The 25,230-nt window shown below is 44.4% G+C and overlaps 1 protein-coding gene and 1 long non-coding RNA gene across 7 annotated transcripts in view; one reads left to right on the forward strand and one right to left on the reverse strand.

Annotated features, from left to right (window-relative positions):
- Positions 1–8,564: 8,564 nt before the first annotated feature.
- The window catches only part of RUNX1 (RUNX family transcription factor 1), a 253,945-nt gene continuing 237,279 nt past the window's right edge, over positions 8,565–25,230 (reverse strand). For 4 of the 5 annotated variants that reach the window (XM_049104778.1, XM_025449617.3, XM_049104775.1 and 1 more), the window contains 2 exons: positions 20,135–20,296; positions 8,565–13,645 (listed from right to left, as the gene is read on the reverse strand). In XM_049104778.1, coding sequence (XP_048960735.1) covers positions 13,170–13,645; positions 20,135–20,296 — 638 coding nt within the window. In that variant the 3' untranslated portion in view covers positions 8,565–13,169. The remainder of the gene's footprint in view (positions 13,646–20,134; positions 20,297–25,230) is intronic. The other variant, XM_049104777.1, reaches the window with a different exon arrangement.
- On the forward strand, positions 13,783–24,226 carry LOC125754162 (uncharacterized). 2 transcript variants are annotated; one of them, XR_007407684.1, is made up of 3 exons: positions 13,783–14,067; positions 14,235–14,380; positions 20,485–24,226. It is a non-coding gene; the product is annotated as an uncharacterized LOC125754162 (long non-coding RNA). The 2 variants fall into 2 exon arrangements; XR_007407685.1 differs by having other exon boundaries at positions 13,783–13,939.

The raw sequence follows: 25,230 nt of genomic DNA on the forward strand, positions 1-25,230 counted from the left end.
TGACCTCTGTGTCATCCACTTGTACATACCTCCTCCTTAGTGTTAAAACCATTAACCGCATGTGGAGAGTTAATCTTTGGACAACATGGTTATTTCCTCTGTTTCATGGAGAAACTATGAAAGGGTTCATAAATAAATTTAGGAACATCATCAGAGTTTTGAGGATGGTTTGTTGTTAAGAGACATTCAAAGGAAGTCAAATAAGTATGCCACTTGCCCCCGTGGATACTTTTATTTTTTATTTTTTTATTTTTTAAATTTTTATTTATTTATGTTAGTTACAGAGAGAGAGAGAGAGGCAGAGACACAGGCAGAGGGAGAAGCAGGCTCCGTGCACCGGGAGCCCGATGTGGGATTCGATCCCGGGTCTCCAGGATCGCGCCCCGGGCCAAAGGCAGGCGCCAAACCGCTGCGCAACCCAGGGATCCCCCGTGGATACTTTTAGTCTTATTAGCATGTTGGCATTTTTTCCTCCTCCGACTAAATGTTCTGGATATATAAGAATCATAGGCACTGGGATGTGGGATCTGAGCTGTGGTTCCAACAGTAGCCACTTTATTTTTTACCTGGTTCCCATGATGACCACAGGTATGTATTTGTTACATGGCAGATTGATTCATGGGATTCCAGGGGACCATAGATCAGAGTCACTGATCCAAAGTTGAGTTTTGATCTCATTAGTAGTCTACTCAAACCAATTTCTGTGTATATAACTAAATAAATATGCATATATTCATCCCCTAAGCTAAGAAAAAAATGTAACAATATTCTAGAATCTCCAATTGTTTCTCCTTCACCCACCAAATGTAACCAAGTATCCTGAATTTTGTGTTAATCATTCCTCTCATTTTCTCATGACACCTTGTATGCATCCCTTAAAATATTTTGTTTGCTTTTGAACTTCACATAAGTAGAATTACACCCTGTACTTTCTTCTGATTTTTCTCGCCATAATTTATTTTGCTACATGCAATGGTAGTCCATTCACTTTCATCTCAAAATATTATTCCATTGTAAGAATATAACACAACTTATTTATCCATCTTCTATTATGGACATTTGGGTTGTTTCTAGTTTTTGTTAAATGACAATTATGCTGCTGTAAGCATTTGAGATCATCTTTTGGTATGTATGAAGAGCCTATCAAGTATGTTTCTAGTGGTGGACACACTGGGATTAAGGGCAAGCATATATTCATTTTTTGAGGGTAATGTCAAACTGTTTTCCAGAGTGGTTATGCCAATTTATACTCCAATCTGTGAAGTAGGAGACTTGTAGCTGCTATTCATTCTCTTCAAAATTTTCTATTGTCTTCCTTTTTATTTTTTGCCAAACATTTATTATTCAAAATTGTTAGAGGAAACGGACATTTTTATTTGTACCTCACATGTGGAAGTTGAGGCTTGGGAATTTCAAGTCATTCAATTAGGTTTAAAGAGCATAGATTCTGGAAATGTCATATGTGTAAGGAGGAGATCATATCACTCAAAACCAATTTATAGAAAACCAGCTTGGGCAGCCCGGGTGGCTCAGCGGTTTAGTGCCGCCTACAGCCCAGGGTGTGATCCTGGAGACCTGGGATCGAGTCCCACGTCAGGCTCCCTGCATGTAGCCTGCTTCTCCCTCTGCCTGTCTCTGCCTCTGCCTCTGTCTCTGTCTCTCTCTCGATTAAATAAATAAAACCTTAAAAAAAAAAAAGCTTCTTTAAAAAAAAAAAGAAAAAAAGAAAACCAGCTTAATGGCTGGTTATCTAGTGGCCAGTTCTCTTCAAATTCACATTTTTGAAGATTTTGCATCTGTTTGGGAGCTCTTAATGTTAAACTAAATACAAAGCAATATAACTAAATAAAATTAAGTAAAAAATAAAAACCAGCATTGGTTAAAATTTGAGAAAACGATCTTTAAGAAAACTGACTAAAAAGTCCCCCATTTACTTACAAAGGAAAAAAAAGGATCCTCAAATTTTTTTTTTTTAATTCTCCTTTTTTATTTATTTATTTATGATAGTCACAGAGAGAGAGAGAGAGGCAGAGACACAGGCAGAGGGAGAAGCAGGCTCCATGCACCAGGAGCCCGACGTGGGATTCGATCCCGGGTCTCCAGGATCGCGCCCTGGGCCAAAGGCAGGCGCCAAACCACTGCGCCACCCAGGGATCCCAGGATCCTCAAATTTAAATAAAACCCAACATTATCTGTAAAACACTGCATATTTGATGACTGCTTATAAAAGGCTTTTTAAAAAAAGTCAGAAATGCCCTCAGCCATATTCAACAGTTAGAGAAACAAGATGGCAGATGAGGATGGAACATGAAAGGAAGCTGAAAACTCTGTAGCTGGATTACATTTAAGGCAATTTGACTATCGGGCAAATGGATCACAGGCAAAGTAGTTTTTGACAAACTGACCTAGGCATTTTTGGGTTGTTATAAATGTTGGGGCAGAGTTAGGGATGTGCTAGCAGTGGACACATGAGGCCATTCATCCTGATAGATTCTGGAGTGACCCCACTACCTCCTCTCACTTCCTCATTACTTTGCAATGCCTGAACACTCAGAAAGGCCCCTAATAAATTGGAAAGAATCAGAGTTTGGGAGAAGAAAAAGCACTTCTTCCTCCAGCCAGTGCTCCTGCTCAAGGTGACCATTTATGTGTGAGTGCCACTTAAGATTAAGCTTGTCTGTGGTGACAGAAAACCCGACATACAGGTGGCATAAGTGAGAGATGAATATTTAGTTTTGGGTTTTTTTTTTTTTTTTTTCTTGTAGATGCATCCAGACATAGGCAGTTCAGGTGGGGTGGAGACTCCACGAGGACACTGGACCAGGCTCCTAATGACATCCACCTCTTGGGGTATAGCTTTCTTCCAATGACTATCACCTCTTCATTCTAGGCAGCAGGGCTGGGGAAGGGATGAAGAAGAAGGGGCAACATATGCATACTCACTCTTCCCTAAGTAAATTTGGAAGCTGCCTCTACTTAGGTATCTGGAAGCTGCCTCTACTTAGGCATCATTGGCCAGAAATTTGTCACATGTGATGCCAAGCTATAGGGGAGGCTGGGAGCTATGATCTTTCTTCTAGGCAGTCATGTGCCCAAGGGAAACTTTACTGAGGAAAACAGATATTGGGGTAGGCAACTCGCAAGTTTTGTTTCTCTAAAATTCATTAATGAAAGGAAGATACAAGTATTTCAGCTATATGAACCCTATTGTTTTTGCAAGTATTAACATGCCGGCCATTCTGTTTGGCAACCAAAATGAAGGTACACACAGACTTAGTGAGATCCTCCCTCCATCCTTGGGTGCCAGCTGATTGGTGCAGGGAGAAGATGAAGCCAACAGTTACGTCTTGCTGTGGGTTTGCCTGCCCATGGGCAATAAGGCCACATGAAGGGGAGATTCCACCCCTACCAAAGTAAAGAATAGGAACATGGTGTGAGGAGAGTTCAAGGGCCTCTCCCTGGTTTTGCAAAGAGTCAGATCTAGATCACAGGATACTTATTGAAAAATGGAATACTGTGTTCTTACTAAGCCATGTATGGGGTTCTCAACTAGAATTCCTAACAAGCAAGGGAGGTCCGTCGTTTTTAGCTACCATAGCTTCTATTTCCACCTGGATGGATTCTCCATTGTTGGAAGAAATCTTGAAGAGTATGTAGCGCATCCTTCTCTTCCCCTGACCCACTATGAGACAGAGGTCTCTAGACAAACTCACTCCTCCCCAGATTTCTGCTTCCAGGACTGCCCACTTCATTCTTCTGGTTTCTCAGACGTAAAACCTTGAAGGTATCCTCAATTCCTTTCTCACCCACACACCAACTTTAATCCATCAGCATAGCCTGATGGCTGTACTTTGAAAATAGATTCGGAATCCAACTACTCCTTACCTATTCTGCAATAATCTCCTACCTGGAGCACCCAGCTGAATAAGTGCATGGGAGCTGAAGTCTAGCCCTGCTTTACTCATTGAACTGTGTGCTTTGTTCCAAGGCTGCATCTGTTTGATAGAATAAACCTCACCAACATCTTGATCTTGGACTTACGGCTTCCAGGATAGTCAGACAATAAATTTCAGTTGTTGCAAGCCATCCAGTTGTGATATTTTGTTACAGAAATCCTTGGAAATTAATATACCATCTGATGCACAATATGATATTGTTGATTTGTTTGGGGTCTGCCTCCCCCAGTAGAAGGGAAAGACTGTTCATTGCCACAGAATAAATTTTTGACTAAAGGCAACCATTTTGTAAAAAGATACTGCAGCTTTGAATTGTCTGCAGAAACCCTCCCATAATCACTGAAGTGAGGGAAGAAAGTGGCCTGGTACATCTATTTGTAATAACAAATAATCATACTTTGTATGCATGTAAGACTTTTCATCTTCAAAACACTTTCAAAACATTAATTAATCTTTACAACAGCATCAATGAAATGGAAACGAGGGAGAATTTGAGGTATGCAAAACTTAATTACCAATATTAAAATTTGGCACACAAAGAATACTCCTCCTTCTGGGGCAGTAAACACATTCCATGCCATCTCCTCTCCCTTTGAAAACATGAGCAGGGCACTTAATTCTAGAACATGTCAGGAAGGAGGCAAGGCTTATCCCCGAGATACTGTAAGGGGTAGGGAAGGGTATTTATGCCCCAGAGAGAGGGGAGCATTTGCTTACTTCAAAGCTCCCTTAGGATTCTGGGATCTAGGATTCTGAGATGCCGCTTAAAGGGAGGATATAGAGTGGGCTGGTTTTGAACAAAGATTCGGGAACCACAGTGTACACGACCTTATTCTGTAAGGTCATAAGATAGACCTCAGCCAATGATCCACAAATATAAAAAAAAAAAAATGAGGAGCACCTGGGTGGCTCAATGGTTGAGCATCTGCCTTCTGCTCAGGGGGTGATCCCAGGGTCCTGGGATCCAGTCCTGCATTGGGTTCCTCGCAGGGAGCCTGCTTCTCCCTCTGCCTGTGTCTCTGCCTCTCTCTGTGTCTCTCATGAATAAATAAATAAAATCTTTAAAAAAATAAATTACTTAAAAAAAAAAAAAGATAGTGGCATCTTTTTGGCAACCTGAGCCACATTTGGATACTTTGGTCAGGACTTTATCAGCATCATCTGAAGGTAAAGGGTGAAGGAAAACTTGGCTTTGAACAAAGACAATGGACCCAAAATGACTAGGCAACATGGACCTGCTTCTAGAAATCTGAGCCGTTGGATTGTCTAGGCTGAAGGGGGCAGAGACCAGGAGCTCATGCACTGAGCAGGAGGGGAGGTGCCTGTCCTCTCTGGAACAGAGAGCCACCTGGCTGCTGCTTGCTTTCAGCAAGGACTCCTGCCTCCTGAAGGGAGAGAGAATAATTCTTCGTTTCTTCACATGGCCTATGTGTAGTGACTTCCTTCCAAAGAGCACAGTATGGGAAGGGGGACAGGGATTGGAGGTAACTCTACAGAGGAGAACCCCAAAAACTTCACTGACTGATCAAGGCCAATGCCAATAGTCATAAATCATGCTGAATGTACATACCCTTGATAAAATATGATACAAATAGCATGTTACCTCCATCATCTTCCTCCTCAAAACCCATAACCCCAGTCTAATTATGAGAAAAAACAGCAAATTCCCATAGAGGGGAGATCTACAAGATACCTGAGTAGCACTCTTTAAAAATCCTCATGGGGGGGATCCCTGGGTGGCGCAGCAGTTTAGCGCCTGTCTTTGGCCCAGGGCGCAATCCTGGAGACCCGGGATCGAATCCCACGTCGGGCTCCTGGTGCATGGAGCCTGCTTCTCCCTCTGCCTGTGTCTCTGCCTCTCTCTCTCTCTCTCTCTGTGACTATCATAAATAAATAAAAATTAAAAAAAAATCCTCATAGGGGAACCTGGATAGCTTCGTGGTTGAGCATCTCTGCTCAGGTCATGATCCCGGGGTCCTGGGATTGAGTCCCTCATGGGGCTCCCCGCAGGAAGCCTGCTTCTCCCTCTGCTTGTGCTCTCTCTCTCTCTGTCTCTCATGAATAAATAAATAAAATATTTTTAAAAATCCTCATAAACAGGAGAAGTCTAAGAAAATGTCACGGCCAAGAGGAGCCTGTGGAGACATGACAACTAAACGTAATGCAGTATCTTGAAACAGGAAAACAGGGACATTAGGTGAAAACTAAGGAAATCAGAATAAACTGTGGACTTTGGTTAATAATAAGGTATCAATATTGGCTCATTAATTGTTGCAAATGCACCATAGTCTGTTTAAGATGTTAGTCATAGGGGAAATTGTGTGCTGGTGGAGGGGCTGTCAGAGGGTATGGGCGGGGGGAGATGGAAACTCTCAGTGGTATCTGCTCAACTCCTCTGTAAATCTAAGATGGACTTTAAAAAACAGTTTCTTACTTAAAAATAAAGAAATAGATGAAGGGCAGAACTGAGAAGGAGTGGAGGACTAGGGCTGAGGCTTCCACCCAGGCCTCCCAGGGTCTGTCTGACACACTCAGTCTTGGAGGGACGAGACTTTTCACTTGTAACTCTCCAGGATCTTGAGCATTGAGCTAAGGGTGAACAATTTCTTTGGAAGCCCTTTGGGCTCCCCCTTTCCTGGAAACTCTCATGCACTCATTTCTCCCTTCCACTCTTCAGACTAGTGAGAAGTAGGCATTCTTTGAAGGCAAAGGCCACCCATGACGGTTTACTCACGTCCTTGGTTATTGATGAATGTCAATGTTGCTCAGAGCTTCAGTCTAGAAGGTGATGAAGGGTGAGGGGTTCTGCACCAAAGCTGCTGGGGCTCGTATCCTGGCTTCTCCACCAACAGCTACAGGACTTGGGTGGATTGCTTGACCTCACTATACTTTAGAGTCCTTCTCTGCAAAATGGGGATAAAAATGTGATCCCCCCCCCACCTTCTTGGGGTCACTATAAGAATTGAGTAAGCTAGTGTATGTGAAGCGCTTACACCAGAGCCCGGCTTGTAGTAAGCACTTACGTGTGTGTTGTTATTTTCAATTCACTCCTCCTCTGGAATGCACTTCAGAAGGTACAAAATCTCTCTGGCACTAAGGTCTGGTTTGAAACCCTGCTACAGACAGTGGTAATCAAGCATTTATCTGGCAACTTTCTTTTTTCTGCTTTCTAGCACATGGCCCTGACCCTGGAAATCTAATTCGTTAAAACCTTCTGAAAGAGCATTCTGGAGGTATCCGTCAAAATGCAAAATCGTTTTTGAACTAGCGGTTCCTTTTAAATGGACAAAAATTCAAGCATGAGGTCATAAGATATATACAGAGAACTGTTGTGGTAGCAAGACACGGGGGGTCACCTCAGCTGTCAGGAAAGGAAAGGGTAAACTAATGAGTCCAACCATACAGATTTATGCAGTGTAGTCACTAAAAAGAATGAAGTAGATCTAAGTGGGCTGAAGGACACACATTGTATATCAAGTGCAAAAGCTGTGCAATGATATATATTGTACGCTGCTTCTTTGCATGGATGAGATAAAATATGTGCTGTATATTATGGGTATAGAAGAATGTCTGGAATGGCAAACGCGAGCCAGTTAACAGTTACAGCAAGGCATGGATTGGGAGAAGTGGAGAGCATTTTAACTTTTTATTGGATGCTGTTTACGTTCTTAATAATGAGCAGTATTGTTCTGTGTACTTCCATTTATTGAGCATGTATTACGTGCCAACAATTTTTTCCATGTTTCACATGTATGAAGTTGTTTAGATCCCCAAACTGATAGCATGAGTGTCTCTTTCTATTAGGTGAGAAGAGCTAGGCCACTGGTTTGTTTCCCAGCGTGAGACAGGACTGGAACTCAAAGCCAGGCAGTCTGGCTCCTGAGGGGACACTCAGCAGCCCCACTAGACTCCCTTTCTGAACACGTATAACCTGATCCTCCCGCGCATTTCCTGCCTCTGCTCATTAACCATTACTTCTCCAGTCAGTCATTTCTTTTGATCCCACATGCGCTGGTTCCTGACCTTCTTTGGGGCCACCCTGCCCACCATGGAAGACCATGAGAAGGCAGTGACAAGAACTGGGAAGGGAGGGTTATCTGGTGGCTCTTGGCCAGGAGGCAACTTGGTTCACACAGTCTTGAGACTGAAATACAAATAATGCTTTGCACAGTGGGGGTGGTGAGGGAGGAACTTGAAAAGAACTCCCCACTACAACTCAAGGCTGACTCCTACGATTTAAAGAAATGGAGACTGGGGATGGTGACCAATCTCCTGCTGAACAGACACCCTTTCTGCTCTGTGTTTGCAAATCCCGCGTCGTTCTTTTGAACTATCATTATTATTTTTTTATACAGACATTAAAGCATGCTTCACTGATCTCCATACCCAAAGAGGCAGCACCAGGGGCTAGGGGGTGGGCTGGGTTTTACCAAGGCCAGGCTGGCCTCAGAAGCCAGGGGATGCCAGGTGCACCAGGGGAGAAGGCACAAAGGTCAGCCTGAAGCCTGGCAAGCCCATGAAGAGCTCTCACGGTGTCCTCCTGTGTGTCGCAGTGGCTTCTTGGGCTGCCCAGCCCTTCCATCTCAGAAAAAGACACCACCAGTGTGATATGGTGTATGTACTTGCCAAACTGTTTATTTGCCATTCACTAGTGATAATATTGGATTTACAGAAGAAATTGTGGTACAAAGACAGTAAGGCTCCAGTGGTTCCTGGGCAGCAGCAGTCCAGCTGCCCTGCACAGGCTGGGCAAGGGGAAGGCTCCCAGCAGGGGCGGGGGAGCCGCTCTGACTCCGAGCAGGAGACCACACACGGCCGAGAGCCTGCTCTCCTGTGCTGTCTAGAAACACCTTGCAGAGGGGCTTCTGGGGCTGTTCTCTTATACCGTATCTGGTTTAAACCTCTAGATTGACAGTTCCCTTTCGGGAAGTATTCAATATGTCAGTACCAGGGAGAAAGAAAGCACACACAAATTTCCAGGATGCTTTGTGAACAGATCCAGTAACTGCTGCACAAATAGACACTAGGTGGGGCCTGTCCAAGGAGGACAGCAGTTCTCATTGTTACTTTTTCAATAGATGTGTTTTACTGTCATTTCAATTTGGAAGTTTATTTTTCCATTGATTTTTATACATCCAGAATAGCACAAATAACCAACAGGTTTTTTTTTTTTTTGCACATTCATTTCCCCTAGAACAAAAAGTGAACTTAAAAAAAATTGGAACCATGCTATTAGCTCTTTACAAAAGTGAATAAAAAGTAGCTCATTTTTAAGTCTAAAATAAACAAAGTAGAAAGAAGCATTTTTTTTGTCTACAGTATTTAGCAAACATAAGAAAAAGTCCTTAGAAACACACACAAAAAATTGAAAAAAAGTTATTACAGGTATTAACAATATTTTATAATGAAGCTTAAAATCTATTTACATACATAAATACAATTAACTTTGTTGATGCAACTCTTCTGGAAGGAAAAAAACTGCCAAATGATCAGCCTCATAAATACTGATCTGGCTAAAGGGAAGGAAAAAACTCCAAACAAACAAGACAAAAACCCCAAACGATTGTATACTGCAGGTAAACAAAAAGGTTTGTTCAGATGTAAAAAATGTTTTCTGTGATTATTTATAACTGATTTTTCGTGTATAAAAGACCCCAAACATGTTGTACTCCCAGAAAACAAAACCCACCAAAACCAAAAAATCACCAGGACGGAATGTCCTAAAGGAAGCAGGTCTTTCAGGACAGAAGCCTGCAATCCTAAATTGCAGGACTTTTGAGTGAAACCATTCATTTCCTTTCCAATCAGAGCATTTCTGTTTATCTGCACAGAAATGCGAGGCAGCAGAAAGGCTGTCTATTAACTCACTGATTGTAATTTGTCCAGGAAGGCTTCTGTTGCTGCACTTGGACAGCAAGCAGATCCAAAATGGTTGGCAATGTCTCTGTTCTGCTGGAAGAAACCCACGACGAGCAGGAGAAAGGCTGACTCACCATGTTCCTTTATGTAAAGGGAGGGGAACTGTTGTTCTGGACAACAGTTGTAGCTCCTCGCTTCTGGACATTTGGTGTGAACTTAGGGGTGTGTGTGCTGTCTCCTTATATAAAGTGAGAGGATGGAGGAGTGAGAAGAGGTTTGGCAGAGGGAGGGGAAGAGAAACAGAGGGAGATATTAGGGGTCCAGAGAAGGAAAGAAATATGTCATATAAGAAATATAAGTTATAGAAGAAATATAGTGAGTAAACCAAAAAGAATTAAAATACATGTCCATATTAAAATTATAAATAAAGGCATGAACAAGCAGTAGAAATGGCTTATTTAATCGTTCTTCTCTTGGACCAATGCTCCCAGATACATCCAGTTACATTATTGGCTTAAGGGTCTCCTTGATTAAAGGACCACCTTAATTTACCTGAAGGCAATGAATGCAATTTTTTGGGGGGTGGTGGTGGTGGTGGTGGTAAGCATTAAGTGTGACGTGAGGCCTATCTCCAAAACAGCTAACGTTTGCTTTAGCTTTTTCTGGAACTATTAAGTACTACCTATGCTGGTGAGGGTTTATGAAACTGAATGGCCAAACCAGTAGGTCTACAACAAAGTGACACGCCCTCCTCATACACATGCCATTGAGAGTGGAGATTCACTGTGAAGTATTATCTGATCCCCTTCTAGGGCATTAGGCTGGTTTTGAGTTGGAGTATCTTCAGGTACCAGAAATGAACTGAAAAATAGAAAATTTTTTTCCTTCATTTTCCCCCAACATTTTGTCAGGTCAGATATGGCAACATGTGCTGAAAAGAACACTTAAGTTCGATTTGGGGTCAAGGGGCTAAAGGTCCTTCTCAGAAATAAAAAAAAAATTTAAATTTGCTGACATTTAAGGGTAATTTTGCTGCAAAAATGTAACACAGAATAAAGCGTCAAATTGAATCGTGGAGAAAGAATCATGTCTAAAATGGAAATGAATATACGGAGTTTCTCCAGGATTCGTTTTAGCTCTTTTCTAGATAAGAATGACCTGACAACACAAACTGCTTTACTCTTTCTTACCAAAGTGCTACTGCATCTGTGTAAAACAAATAATCAATATATATATATAAGAAAACTCAAAAACAAGTTGTTTTTAAATAAGACCAGCTGTTTTGCTGCCTGCAGCCAAAGATCTTTCTAATTTGAATCCTTAAATTTATAAAATAAAAATCAAACACTGTTCTGAAGTCCTGCTTTCAAATACTCTTCAGAGTTGACCTGAAATAATTTCAACTAATTTAAGAGGTACATTAAATAACAACCAGATCATTTTGAGCACGCATATGTCAAAATCAGCAGTTAGTATTTACGAGTTGTACAACAACTGCATTCTGACCAAATTCTCCAATAAAAAAATAGTGCCATAAAATTTACAGTGACATTGGATACTTTTGAATTGTAGCCATGGGCAGCAGTGACATGAATCTTTCCTGTCATGCTGATGCACGGATAAAAGTGCACATACCCCATTAGGTAGGGTCTCAGCCTGGTGAGAGCAACGCAAAGATGGGTGGTGAACGAGCAGCATGGGATGGGGTCCGGCACAGGTGGGACAGTGCTTTCCCAGGTGACTCCATGAGGCACACAGAGGAAAACTATTCTGTTCGGGTCTGCTTCTGGGCCCACCCTACGAAAATTCAGCTGGAGACCTTCAGGCATCAAAGGCACCCAGTCTAGTTTCTTCCACTCCCAGCCTTGGGGGACAGCCACAAGTTTTGTTCTGCATCCATGAACAGGTACTGTATCAAATAGGAGTATTTTCTTGGAGCTAAAAAATCTGAACTCTGGATTCAGACGATCTCCTTACTACTCCAGGAGGGGGCAGTTAAGGAACCCATAAATCCATTCATTTGGTTTCCATGTGGATTCTGCTCTTCCACATAGCTTACTTTGGATTCATTCGTAACAAAGCATGTCTGAAATTATCAAGAGCCCGTGGAGGGAGCAAACCCCTAGGCAGAAAATAAATCCTCTCCAGAGGTGCAATCATTGGCATCTTCCTGAACCTCCTTGGAACCAGACTTGACCTTCTCTGTTTAAAGGGAGGGAGTCAGATAGGAGACCCTTGGTTGAGCTTGGCAAAAAATTCCATACTTCAGATCTTTCAAGTGACCCTCAGTATCTAAAAAGCGTATTAAAAACATTGCTGCGTTAGCTACCAACTCGTTTGATTAACATGAAAGGGAGTTTAATGTAAACAATATTTAGATAACCAAGTCATCACATTGCCCACCCCCTTTTTTTCCCCAGCCTTCTTCAATGTGATACATTGAACTTTGGCTACTACAAAAAAACAAAAAAAACCCAAAAAATGTAGTACTTGATATTTTTCTTCTTAATATAAGTACATTTAAATAATAAAAAAGTATCAACACATAAGTAAGTGTCTAAACATCAAGATACATAAATATCTAGGGATTCCTTGTGGGAATACAGTAGTTGAAAATGACCCAAAGCTGTAGCTGTTTCTCAAAAAAAAAAAGAAAAAAAAAAAAAAAAAGAAAAGAAAAACAACAAAACAACCACACGAAAGTCCAAAAGAAAAAGTTAAATAAAACTTACAGAAAAAGGAATATTTCTTTCAATTGTCAAAGCAAGAAGGAAGCAAGCTCAAATATATATATATATATATACACATATATATGTATATATGTATATATCACCCCAAATGCAAATACGCATTTTGCAATTTATAAGGTGCTGGAAAAGAAAATTAAAAAATATGAAATTAGATACCAAACAGGAGGAGTTGCATTTCCCCGCCCCCACCCCACCCCACCCCAAATTCCACTCTTTGGAATAAACAACTTGGTTAAAAAGTGAAGTCAAGGGTATAAAATCTTTCTTTTATTCACAGCATCGCTAAATCAGAAGCATTCACAGTTTCCCTCTGGGAATCTTCCTGTTTTGCCTTAGGACGCGTCCGCGCTGGCGAAGCGGGCAGCCAGCCTCAGGTTGGGTCAGGTTCGGAGAAGGTGAGCCGTGGGCCCCGGGGGGGGGGCGCAGGGGGTGCAGGTGGGCCCCGGGGGGGGGGGGGGCGCAGGTGGCGCAGGTGGGCCCCGGGGGGGGGCGCAGGTGGGCCGGGGGCGGGGCGAGACCCCAGCGCGCAGTCCCCGCCGTCCGAGGCCGTGGCGCCCGCGGGGGCTCCGGGGCTCCGGGGCTCCGGGGCTCCGGGGCCGGGCCCTCAGTAGGGCCGCCACACCGCCTCCTCGAGGCGCGCGGCGGGCGCCATGTTGGTGGGCGAGTTGCTGTGGCTGCCCTCGGCCTCCACCACGTCGCTCTGGTTCGGGAGGCTGGGGTTGAGCAGCGCCGAGCCCGTGGACGCGTTGGTGCAGGGCGGCAGGATGCGCGGCGGCGAGCGCTCGCCGCCCACCATGGAGAACTGGTAGGAGCCCGCCGAGGCGCCGTAGTACAGGTGGTAGGACGGCGAGCTGGCCTGGAACGGGCCGCCCTGCGCCTGCGACGAGCCGGGGTAGGGCGGCGGCAGGTACGTGTGGTAGCGCGTGGCCGAGCTCATGGCCGACATGCCGATGCCGATGCCCGACGTGACGGGCGTCGGGGAGTAGGTGAAGGCGCCGGGGTAGTGCATGCGAGGGTCTGAGATGGAGGGCAGCGCGGGGAACTGGCGCGGGTCGCCGAAGGCCGTCAGGTCGGGCGCTGCTGCAGGGGTGGGGGGCGGAGGGGGGACAGGTGAGAAAAGAGCGTGAGGCGGGAGCGAGCGAGGCCACGCCCCTCCCGCTCGTGGCCCCGCCCACGGCCCCGCCCACGGGCGGGTTACCCAGAATGCCGCTGGCCCGGCCCTGAAGGGAGGCCGCCTACCCAGCATGCTAGGGGGCACCGAGGGGCTGTGGGGGCCTGCGGTCGCGTGAGGCGGTGTAGGCCGCAGGGCACACAGGGTTCTAGAATGCGGAGCACGGCGCCGTGACGCATAATAGATCCGTGGATACGACACGGGTAAGGTCGAGGCGATGCCGGGGTTGGCACACCCGGCTTCCGGTCGCCCCCGAGCTGAGAATGAGTTCCTTTAATACGTGGTTGAGAAAAGTGAAAAGAAGAAGAGTATTTGCTGACCTAGACAGACCGTGAGAGGCCCCTCTGAGTCTGGGGAACAAAGGGCTGTGGAAGGGTTGGCGGGTGAGGGCGTGAGGTAACTGGGTGACGGGCGCCGAAGGAGGGCACGTGATGGGGCGAGCCCCGGGTGTTCTACTCCATGTTGGCAAGGTGAATTTTTTTTTTTTTTTTTTTTAAGATTTTATTTATTCGTGAGAGACACAGGCAGAGGGAGAAGCAGGCCCCATGCAGGGAGCCCGACGCGGGACTCGACCCCGGGTCTCCAGGATCACGCCCTGGGCCGAAGGCAGGCGCTAAACCGCTGAACCGCCCGGGCTGCCCAAGGTAAAGTGAATTTAAATAAAATGTCAAAAATCATTTTCCTGACGTGGAAAAGGTGAGATTCTCCTTATCAGTGGCTGTTGGTGGAGTTTCGTTGGAATGAGCCTCACTCGTTGTGTTAGGTGCCAGGGTCGCTGGTCTGGAGCCACCGCCGCAGTTGGGGGGGAGTAGACCTGACACAGGGCGACCACAGGCCAACCCTATAGGACCCGGAAAGGCTGAGGGATTTAGTGCCTGGCCCTTCACAGGAAAGTGTTTGCCAGCCCTCTGTGATCAACATAGTAATGTGCCAATATGGATAGAAATGTAAACTGATATTAATATAGTTATAACGTGTAAATCATAAAAGTATATGATATTAATGTAATGGATGCATCAGTAGATTAATACTAATAGAATATATCACATGTAACATGATTCTGTGTTACAGTGTTTGTTTTTTTTTTTTTTTAAAGATTTTATTTATTCATGAGAGACAGAGAAAGCAAGAGAGAGAGAGAGAGAGACATAGAGGGAGAAGCAGGCTCCATGCAGGGAGCCCGATGCAGGAGTCGATCCTGGGACTCTGGGATCACGCCCTGGGCTGAAGGCAGGTTTTAAACCGCTGAGCCGCCCAGGGATCCCCTGTGTTATAGTGTTAATGTATAAAACACCGTACTACATTATACATAGTATTTAGGTTGAATCATAGGAAACTGCTGTTTCTGTAGATCTCAGATAATTAAGAATTGGCAATTTCTGGGGATGCCTGGGTGGCTCGGTGGTTGAGTGTCTGCCTTTAGCTCAGGGCATGACCCCGGGGGTCCTGGGATGGAGTCCCACATTGCGCTCCCCACAGGGAGCCTGCTTTTCCCTCTGCCTGTGTCTCTGCCTCTCTGTGTCTGATGTGAATAAATAAATAAAATCTTAAAAAAACAAAAAAAAATGAGTGGGAAATATCAGAAAGGGAGACAGAACATGAAAGACTTCTAACTCTGGGAAACGAACTAGGGGTGGTGGAAGGGGGGAGAAGGGCGGGGGGTGGGGGTGACTGGGTGGCGGGCACTGACAGGGGCACTTGACAGGATGAGCACTGGGTGTAATTCTATATGTTGGCACATTGAACACCAATAAAAAATAAATTTATAAAAAAAACAAAAAACAAAAAAAACCTGGCAATTTCTTATGATTCCACCTAATGCATGCATGTAGTAGTGACCCTGTGAATGTCAATGACTATCAACACCACTCTTCCTCCCCCATGTGTACCTTTAGACTGCTTCCACATTTTTAGAAAAATATAGCCCCAGTTTCACCTGGTATTCTCTCACACGTGGTTCACTGATTTGTTAACACAAATGGCCTCAGGGCTTTGATTTATCTACTCCATTTTTGCACATGTTGAAGTTGCATCAGGAATGGCAGAGCTTTGTCTAGAAAACTCATTTTGTTAGGATTGTGCATTTATGGTTTCCAAAACTGGCTTTGGCCTTCATTGCATCCTTCTGCATTTTTCTTACCCATAGGCTGCCCTTGGGAACCACTAGCGGGTTTGGGTACCTAGGAAGTGCTCCCTGCGTCCTGTAGATTGGTTTCTCAGCAGTGACACTATTGACATTTTGGGCCAGATAGTAATTTGTTGGAACAGTGGGGGGCTGTCCTGTGCGTTGTAGGTTGTTTGGCAACATCCTCGGCCTCTGCCCACCAAATGTCAGTAGTGGCCCCACACCCCACATTGTGACAGCTAACAATATCTCCAGACACTGCCAAATGTTCTGGGGGTAGGGAGTGGGGGGGCCCAATCCCCCTGCGCCCCACTGAGAACCACCACTGTAGATGTAGGATGTTGTCCTGGGGGGGAGGGGGGAGTAACTGTTCCTCAGAATTATTCATTAAATGACTGGGCCAGGACCATAGTCTTTACAACAGCAAACCCCAAAGACAGCAGAGGCAAGAATTAAATGTTTTACAATTTGTAAGCTCTCAAATCAACATACAAAATAACTCCGAAGCTCAGGATGGCATGTGGTCTGTGTCCTTTTGTGTTCAGGCCCATAGAGAGGCTTGACAGAGCCAAGAGTTTGCTCTGAAAGGAAAGCTACCAGGGTGGATTAATCTGTTTTTGGAAGGCATCCGGGGTTGATCAACTTCCTCATATTTCAAGCCTATTATTCCAGCAGGGAGAGCTAGTGTTCTCATTCTCTTGCTGCCTGTCTCTCTCTCTCATTCTCTCTCTCTCCCCCCCCTTCCTCCTTCCCTCCCTCCCATTCTCTCTCTCTTCCTCCCCCCCCCCCCCCCCCCCCCGCTCTTCTTCCCTTTCCTCTCCAAACTCTTCTATAAATTTGGGGTGAATGTGATGAGGAGGTATATACTCCTCATCAGAGAGGTAATTAAAGTTTATAGAAACAACCAAAGTCTGCAGCCAATCTCTCTGCTAATGAGGAAACCAGGAGTCTGACTTTCAAACAAACATTCCTGTTAATCGTTTCAAAGCCAGGCAGACATGTGGGCAGGGAAAACGTTGTAAACTGACAGTGGTTCTAGGGCTGCCCTTCCACGGCCACGCTCTAGCTCGTCCTCAAGCCAGGCCGCACCTCATTCCACACGGTGTGTCCCTGCCCGCTTACTGGGGCGGTCTGTGAGCAAGCTCTGTGTCACTTGTTTTTGCTCACACAGAGAGCTGTGACAGGAAGCTTGACTCCATTTTTCCAGCTAGATTTCTATAGTCAAGGGAAAAGCCGAGGTAGGAGGACGAGCATTAGGCAAATACAATCAATTTGTTGGCATCTGATGCAATACTCTGCACACAAATTAATGACTCCGCCCATGATTCCTCTTGCTTCACTTGCCCTGAGACAAAAAGGTGAATCCACTGGAAAATGAATGAAAGGTCACCCTGTTTCATGGTGATGTCTGGACATGCTCTCCAGTCTGTTCCAGCTACTACGTGGTAATGTGGTGATGGCACCAAGTTACCGTAATCCCGAGCGAGTCCGCGGCTGGTCACGGACATAAGTAATGGAATGATGTTATGGTCTCAGCTGTCAGGGGAAAATAGTTCTTTCACTTGTGGGCAGGATATCTGAAAGATCTCCAATACTGCTCGTGATGCTCCTATCTACATGGTACCAGTGCCAGTCGACGCAAGACTATCCGTTTGGTCAAAATAGTTTTCCTACACGTTTTGATAATAAAAGGGCTTCAGCCCTCTAGATATGTTCCAATTCAAATGATCTATTCACATATATTTGTTTCCATTTTTATGTCCAGTCCGACATTTCCTACCAAGCCCCACTGTCATGCACCATTCACCCCACCTGTCTATAGCCCATTTGTCCCTTTGGCTGGGCCTGGGGCCCCCTTACTCAATAGCGTGTGGGGGTGGAGACCCCCGATGTTCAGGGAGCTTTTAAAGGGTAGGAAATCTAGGGATTAGGAGGTTCAGGTATTTTAGTTGGAAATGTTTCCCCACTGATGGGGCTAAATATTTGCCATGACAGCTCAAGTGTTCGTTCTGCAGCTTGACATGGATGAAAGCTGTCCTACCTCAGCCCCTCCCACTGGCCCCCAAAGGATTAAACAGCCTGAGCAGATAATGGCTGCCTTAAAAGGATCTTTTGCATGACTCAGATTAATGCATGCTGTCTGTCGCCCAGGTTGGCAGCTAAACATTAATTTTTTTTTTTAAGAAAAAAAATAAAGGAAAACCTCCAGATGACATGTCTTTTCAGACAAGGTGTGGAGACTGTCTGCAAAGGAAAGAGAAAGAGACAGAGTGCAAGTCCCCCGTGCAGAAGGAAGTCCAGGTGGGGCTGGGGGCTGGGGTGTGGGCCAGAACACAGAGCTCTGGGGCGGGATTAAAAGGAAAAGCAGACGCAGAGCAGTGTCAGGTTCTCAAAGCTGGCAGCCGGGCAGCCACTTCTCTTTTATGTGTCGCAACCCCCTACTACCCCCAGGCATATGACAACGCTTCTCAGGCCCGCACTCCGGGCTTGATTTCTCAGAGGGAGATCTGCCAAGTGGAAGAGCAGTCTCCCATGCCTTTCTCTGCCACTGGGGAAAGCTCATCTGGAATTCTCTCTGGCCCTCCCTCCAAGACAAGGGAGGATCATTTTTGGGTGCTGAAATGGGACGTGACTTTTGTGTACTTTACACCCTCAATGCCACAAAATGTCCTTCCTTACTCCTTGGGTAATTGAGGTCCTGGTTGTTCATAAGTGTAACAGAACATGGGAGACTTGGGAGTGCACGTGACTGATTCCTTTAAAAAAAAAAAAAGGAGTTGCCCTCACATCTGAACACTGGTCAGTTGGAGCAGCTGCCCCCCTAGAGCTCTGGAAAGTATAAGGTGCGTATCTTGGGTGCTGACCAAATTAAAAGTCTTACGTAATAAATTCCAAGGGACCCACAGTAGGCACATAACCAAGGAAAACAGTAATTGTTTTAGAGGCAGCGAGCAAAGCAGTGCCACGGAGAAGAATCAATAAAAGTTGACAAGTGCCTTTGGAATCAATTTGGTCCTGAGGAAACAGAATTTCTGAAACAACACACTGGACAGACGTCATAATCCTTATGCAACTTCCTCAACTCTGCAGCCCAGCAGGTGCCCTGGAAATGTTGGCATTAATACAAAAAGTGGGCAACTCAGTTATCTTTCCCATTTTACTATACAGTGCCTAAGAATACTCAAAGGTGGTGGTTCTCGACTGGGGGGCAGGTTTGGCCCTCTGGATATTTGGCAATGTCTGGAGACATTTTTTGGTTGTCTTGATGTGGAGGAGGGGGCCTCTTGCCACATCTAGAGGCCAGAGGTGCTGCTGAATACCCCACAGTGCACAGGACAGCCCCCCAAAACAAAGAATTCTCTGGCCCCAGATGCCAGTGGTGCTGCTGGTGAGAAGCTCTGGGAAGAGGCCAAAGCATTGAGTGAAATCTCAAGTAATCACAACTATTTGGAAAACACCACATTATACAACATTTAGAATGGCAGACGTGACACCTCTGCCCTTTTGCCTGCCCCCTAATCTACTATAATCTGATCTCAAGAGCTGCAAAGCAAAAACAACCACCCTCCTCCCTACACATAACGAAGTGTGTGTCTGCAGGCTTCATAATGCTGAAGTTCTCTGAAGTATTTTCACAGTTTGGTCCAGCTCCAATTTCAAAGCTCCAAACAGGGAGTTTCTCCTTTTGCTTTCAACAAAGAAAATTTTCTCTAACTCCAATTCCCTGCCCACAAGCATAGGTGAGTGCCAAGCCCAAAGGTCTCATAGGTTAAATGACTAATATTTAATGAGCTCGTATTAACAACAATTATGCTAACCACGACACCCGAGCTTTCCATTCTGTTCCTCTAATCTGGTATGAACAGCTCTTAGTTCGAAATGTCTCTTTTTGGGGTGTAGCCGCTTCCCATTCCATAGGTACGCCAGGGTTTTGTTCACATGACCTGTGAATGCTCGCCACCATCAGATGGGACAGCCCCATCTGAGTTAGAAGCTGATTACTTTGGCCTGCTATGTTATAAACACTCCAGCTGTTGCCTTTGTCTGCCACATGTGAGCAGCCCCCAGATGCCCAAAGAATCCACGTCTGCCTTCACATTCATAATCCCTGTCTCTAGGTGTCAGGAAAAATCAGTGAATGGGCACGGGCCTTAGACAACCTTGTCTTTAAACCGGTTTTTACCCCCCAAAATGACAAACCCCTTTACGCATCTCCAGTCTCTCGAACCTTCCACTCTAGCTTGACTTCAAAGGGTGGGTTCAAGCAGCTTACTTGTGAGTCGACTGGAAAGCTCTGCAGAGAGGGTTGTCATGCCGCTGGCCCGTCCAGGTGAGATGGGTGTTGCTGGGTGTACGGAAGGGGAGGCGATTGATCCCAGGTACTGGTAGGATTGATCATAGGACCATGGTGGGGATGGCTGGATCTGCCTTGTGTCTGCAGAGAATCAGACAGGTCAGTCATATGTAGAGTGGGGTGGGATTTAAGAAAAAAAAAAAAGTCTTTTAATTAAAAGCTGATCCTCTTTGTTTAAATATATTATACGTGCCTGTGGCCTGTTGACCAGTGTTTAGTCAGTCCAAGTATTTGCTTTTGTTTGATGATTTCCATCCCCTTCTCCACAGATACTGAAATATAGTCTACGTGGGATTCTTGAATATTTTCCTCTCATAACTGTTCCTTCCAAAGATCCGATTTAATCATGCTAATAGTGATGGGGTGAAGTTGAATATGCTTTCCAGGTAGAAGTGTTAACGTTACCTATTGAACTATAGCACGTATCAACTGCCCAGACAGTTTCAGCTTTACCAAGAGACAATTCTCATCCTCAGAAACATTTTATAAACTCAGGTGGATCATCTATCCATCTGTACTCAGTAAGCAAGAAAGAACACAGAGGTTTGGTTTTGTTTGTTTGTTTGTTTGTTTTGGTACCTTTGGCAAAAATACCCCAAGGGCTTTTAAATATCATCTATTTAGGTGAATCCCCTCCCAAGGAATTTAGAAAAGAAGATCTGACTAAGAGGCTGGTGATGAGGTCTGAGGACTAGTTCACAAGCGCAGCAGTAGAGAGCTGGCTCTACCAACCCAGACTGACAGGTGTCCCGCACCTTTTCAAGACCTCACGTCTGCAACGTTTAAAGGGCAGAATGTTGAGCAAGTATTTTATAGATGGCCATTAAATGAGGACTGGGAGAGAGAAGAGACAAAACTCTGACTTCAGAAGATTTAGGTAAAAAGGATTTTGTGAATTTGACTGCAGCATTCATAGGAGTCTTTGTTTTCAAAAGCATCACACTGCAGATGAAAAGGAGAAGAAGAAACCAAACAAACCCTCTGATCCTAGGCAATATGTGTAAGAAAAGTTAAATGGAACACAGTCTCACCACAAGTAGCCTTCCATTTCTTTAGGGCTAAACACTGATTTTTCTCTTTGGGTCCCACCTTCTCTGTGGACCACTAAGGTGACAGCAAACTACGCTGGCTCCCAGAGTTCTTCACAGCCAGGGCTGCATGCACCTGGGGGTGAATCTAGAAAGAGCAATGTTCCTCAGGAAAATACTGGATGCAGGCTGTGTATGTGCCAGGACATAAAGAAGTGAGTTATTCTTGTTATAAAATATTCAGTTCTAGTTCCTCCAGGGGCTTTTCATTTCCAGCAGTTCAAGTTTGCTGTTTCTATCTGTTTGAAGCCATCAGAGTGAATGGATAACCGAATTGGGTTTGATGATCCAGGTCTTCCTTCCCTCTTTTTCTGCCTGCCCCTCCCCACTTTCCCTCATATGGATCGATTTCTTTCTTTTCTCTTCTTTAAAATAACTCTGTTTTTAAGTTGGAAAAATCTGGACAAATATTTTAACTTAGAATCTCTGAAATCTAATATTAAAGAAAGGTCCTTGTTCCATTCTATATTTTGGAGATTTTGAACAGAAGGCAAAGCATAAGAGAGCTGGTCCATTCTAAACTCAGTGGAAATGAATGATCAACTACAGTCAAAGATCCTGCACAGCCTCACCAGTGATAATGTTTCCAATAATCGAAAGCAAGGAGCAATAGCTGATTGTTCAATTTTGCTCCAAGTGAAAAATAAACTACAGGCTCAGATATTTTTGTAAGACATGCATATATCCTAGATATACACATTTGCTAGGTGAATATATAGTAGTCAAATATTTTAATCATTTAAGAAGCAAACAAAAGAGGTTTTATAATTGTCATAAAGCCCTCTGGGGTGTGAATTGCGGTTCAGTAATTCATGGCTCGCTGTGTAGACAGCCCAGCACCCCTAACCCTGTGTCTAAAACCACAGTAAGCATAAAGTATTATGCCATGATTCATGCTCTGTCATGTTTTACTGTAGTGAAAAAGTTGTGCTAGGCTTTTCTAAACTCATAATTAAACCATGCAAACGTTGCATAATGTTTCACAGCCTTTTAAAAATATGCTTTGGTAAAATGATCTTTATGATTAAAGTCCAAGTTCTGTGATTGTTTTTTTTTTTTTTTTTTAACACAGGGTTCTATATTCAACATTCTTGCTTCACATCACAACTTAGCTTTCCAGTGTTAGGGGAGGGATAGCACTAAAAACCCCAAAGACCCCTGTGTGATCAGTTTTCATTCATGTGACGGTAGTTGAGCTGCCTTTGGATTCATTGCCAGTGGTGGGCCAGAAGGTGGTGATGGCGAGCTTCTCATGTCTGGTTTTTGGGTGTTTTCTAATTCTGCGTATATTATTGATAAAAAACCAAAGCACAAAATAAAACAAAAAACTGGGGCCAATGATACGGTGTATGCTGAGTTTACTGTTCAGTTACCATTCTTGCTCTGATGGGGCCAACGCGAACACACGAAGGCAGCTATGGAAATGGCAGTGCTGTGGGCCACCCCAAGCACTGGACTGAGAGGCAGAAGTGGCCTCTATGCTTGTCTTTGCGGTGAGCCTGGACCACTTGTTTATACATCCTCATTCTCATCTCTGAAAAGACATGATCTCCAAGCCCCTTCCAACAGTGCAGGATTCTAATTCGAATTGGTTCTATACAGTGCAGGATTCTAATTCGAATCGGTTCTATACAGTGTTTCTCGGCTTAATTTGTATGCTAATCAGATTTAAGAAAGCTTCAGGTGGAAGTATGGGGTGAAGAATGGTCCTTGTAACAATAAGTATACCGATTTCTGGGAAGAAGAAGTAGGCAAGGATAAGACGGGAGATATCCAGAAAAGAAGCCATAGGCTGAGAAGAGAACCACTGTCTGTCATTCTCCAGAGAGTAGGGCTACTTGTTCTTGATGGAAGTGCCTCTGGTAAGTCAGTCCATCAAAAAGAACAAAAAGTTTATTGAAATTTTAGTATGTGCCACGCATGTGCCAACTTAGCTAGGAATAGCCTTATGAATAAGACCAATGTAGTCCCTGCCCCATTGGAGCTTCTAGTCTGATATCAATGAAGATCCTGGGAGTAGATGATGCTTGGAAAAGTTTCTTCGTATTGCACTGATCATCATGCTGAGGGTTCCTACCTTTATTCATTTATTCACATTAATAAGTTCATCCATTCATTCATAGGCTCACGAAGTTATTCACATCCTCCTTCATTCCTGTTGCCAAAGAGCATTTTTGTTTTACTAGGGTCACTGTTTTGGGGACTCAGTAGTGAATGGATTATAGTCTTTGCCTTTAGGGTACAGCGAGTGGGGGACCTGTATTCAGGTGAACTGATGGATTATCCGCCTAACCTGGACTTGCAGACAGTTGTTCCCACATTAGAGATAATCCTAATGGCATTTATTATACTTCCGTTCTGCCTCTGCAAGGAGCAAACTTAGGGAAAGCACTTCATTCTGAACTCTTCCTTTACCCTGAGTAAGTCACTTATTTTCTCTGATTCATAGTTTTCCTACTTCAAATGGTAGTAGTGAAGAGTAAGTGAGATAAGCTATATGTAAAGCAAGTAATACAGTTTTTGCCCATAATAAATGCTCAATAAGTCTGACTAATTTTTATGATTATATTATTAAGAAGAAAAATAAATCCATGCCAAGGGATTTATCTGATATTTATTGGTAAGGCCACACACACCTGCTCCAGGGTGAGGCTCAGGTAATACCACGCTGTTCACTGATAAAGGGCTTGATGGCTGTTCTTCAGCATTAGAGGGGAACTGGGCTCAGGAGATTAAGTGGTAAAGGGCAAGAAAACTGGAGATTTCAGGTAAGGATAGAGGAGGCAAGGATCCAGTCTCAACCAGTTCACATTTCTATTAAGAAAAGGACTGGATCAGAAAATTTAAATTTGAGCCTTTCTGTGTCCTGTTTTTTTTTCAGGGTACATAATGGTTTTTTTTTTTGCGTGTGTGGGTTTTTTTTTTTGTGTGTGTGTGTATTTTTTTTTTAAAGATTTTATTTATTTATTCATGAGAGACACAGAGAGACAGAGAGACAGAGAGAGGCAGACACAGGCAGAGGGAGAAGCAGGCTCCATGCAGGGAGCCCGATGTGGGACTCGATCCTGGGACTCCAGGATCACGCCCTGGGCTGACGGCAGGCGCTAAACCGTTGAGCCACCCAGGGATCCCCCATAATGTTTTGATGCAGCCACTTTACTGAAGTCATTTTGTGATGGATTATTTTCAGCATTCTGATCATCCAAAAAAATAGGTAAAACAGAGATCCCTCTCCCTTCCATTTGAAACAAGGTCTGAGAAGGGGGAAGTTGGGGATAAGGTGGAGCGGAGGCTAGTGGTGAACTTAGAGGCATCCATGGCATACATCACTAAACGAGAAAGTAGAATGCCTTCACTTTTTGATGCAGCATTATCAAAAAGTCTCCAGAGTGAAAAATGGCCCTGCCATTTGCAGCTCTGAAATGCGAAAAGCTTGGGGGTCACCACTCTCATCTTTACAAGAAAAAAGCTGAGCAAACTGATAATCCATGACTCTTCTTAGATCTATTAGAGAATTGAGACTGTAGGCAAACCGCCATCCTGAAGTCTTGAGAGGCAGGTAAATACAGAAAATCACATGGAGGTCTATGTACCAGGAGCAGAAGCTGCTGGAGCCATAAACTGGTCAGAACACTTAACTGGTAATTTTGATAAACTGTTGGAGACTGAGTTTAGACTACTGTGAGAATAAGAAACTTCTAGGGGGCTGCAATCTTGTGGGTGTGTACGGGGATTGGGGTGGGGACATTTTCATGAGATTGGCATCAGGAACTCCTCCAAGTTTTCATGAGATCCAGTATAATAATAGTGGGTTATGGCTGAAAGAGACTATTTAGGGAAGAGTTCTTAGGGAAGTCCAAAGACAACAAGAGAGACAAAAACAAGGGCATTAGAGGAATTTGAAGCCTCTGGCGTCTACAGCTATAG

This window comes from Canis lupus, chromosome 31, assembly GCF_003254725.2.
Source record: "Canis lupus dingo isolate Sandy chromosome 31, ASM325472v2, whole genome shotgun sequence".
Taxonomy (NCBI): domain Eukaryota; kingdom Metazoa; phylum Chordata; class Mammalia; order Carnivora; family Canidae; genus Canis; species Canis lupus.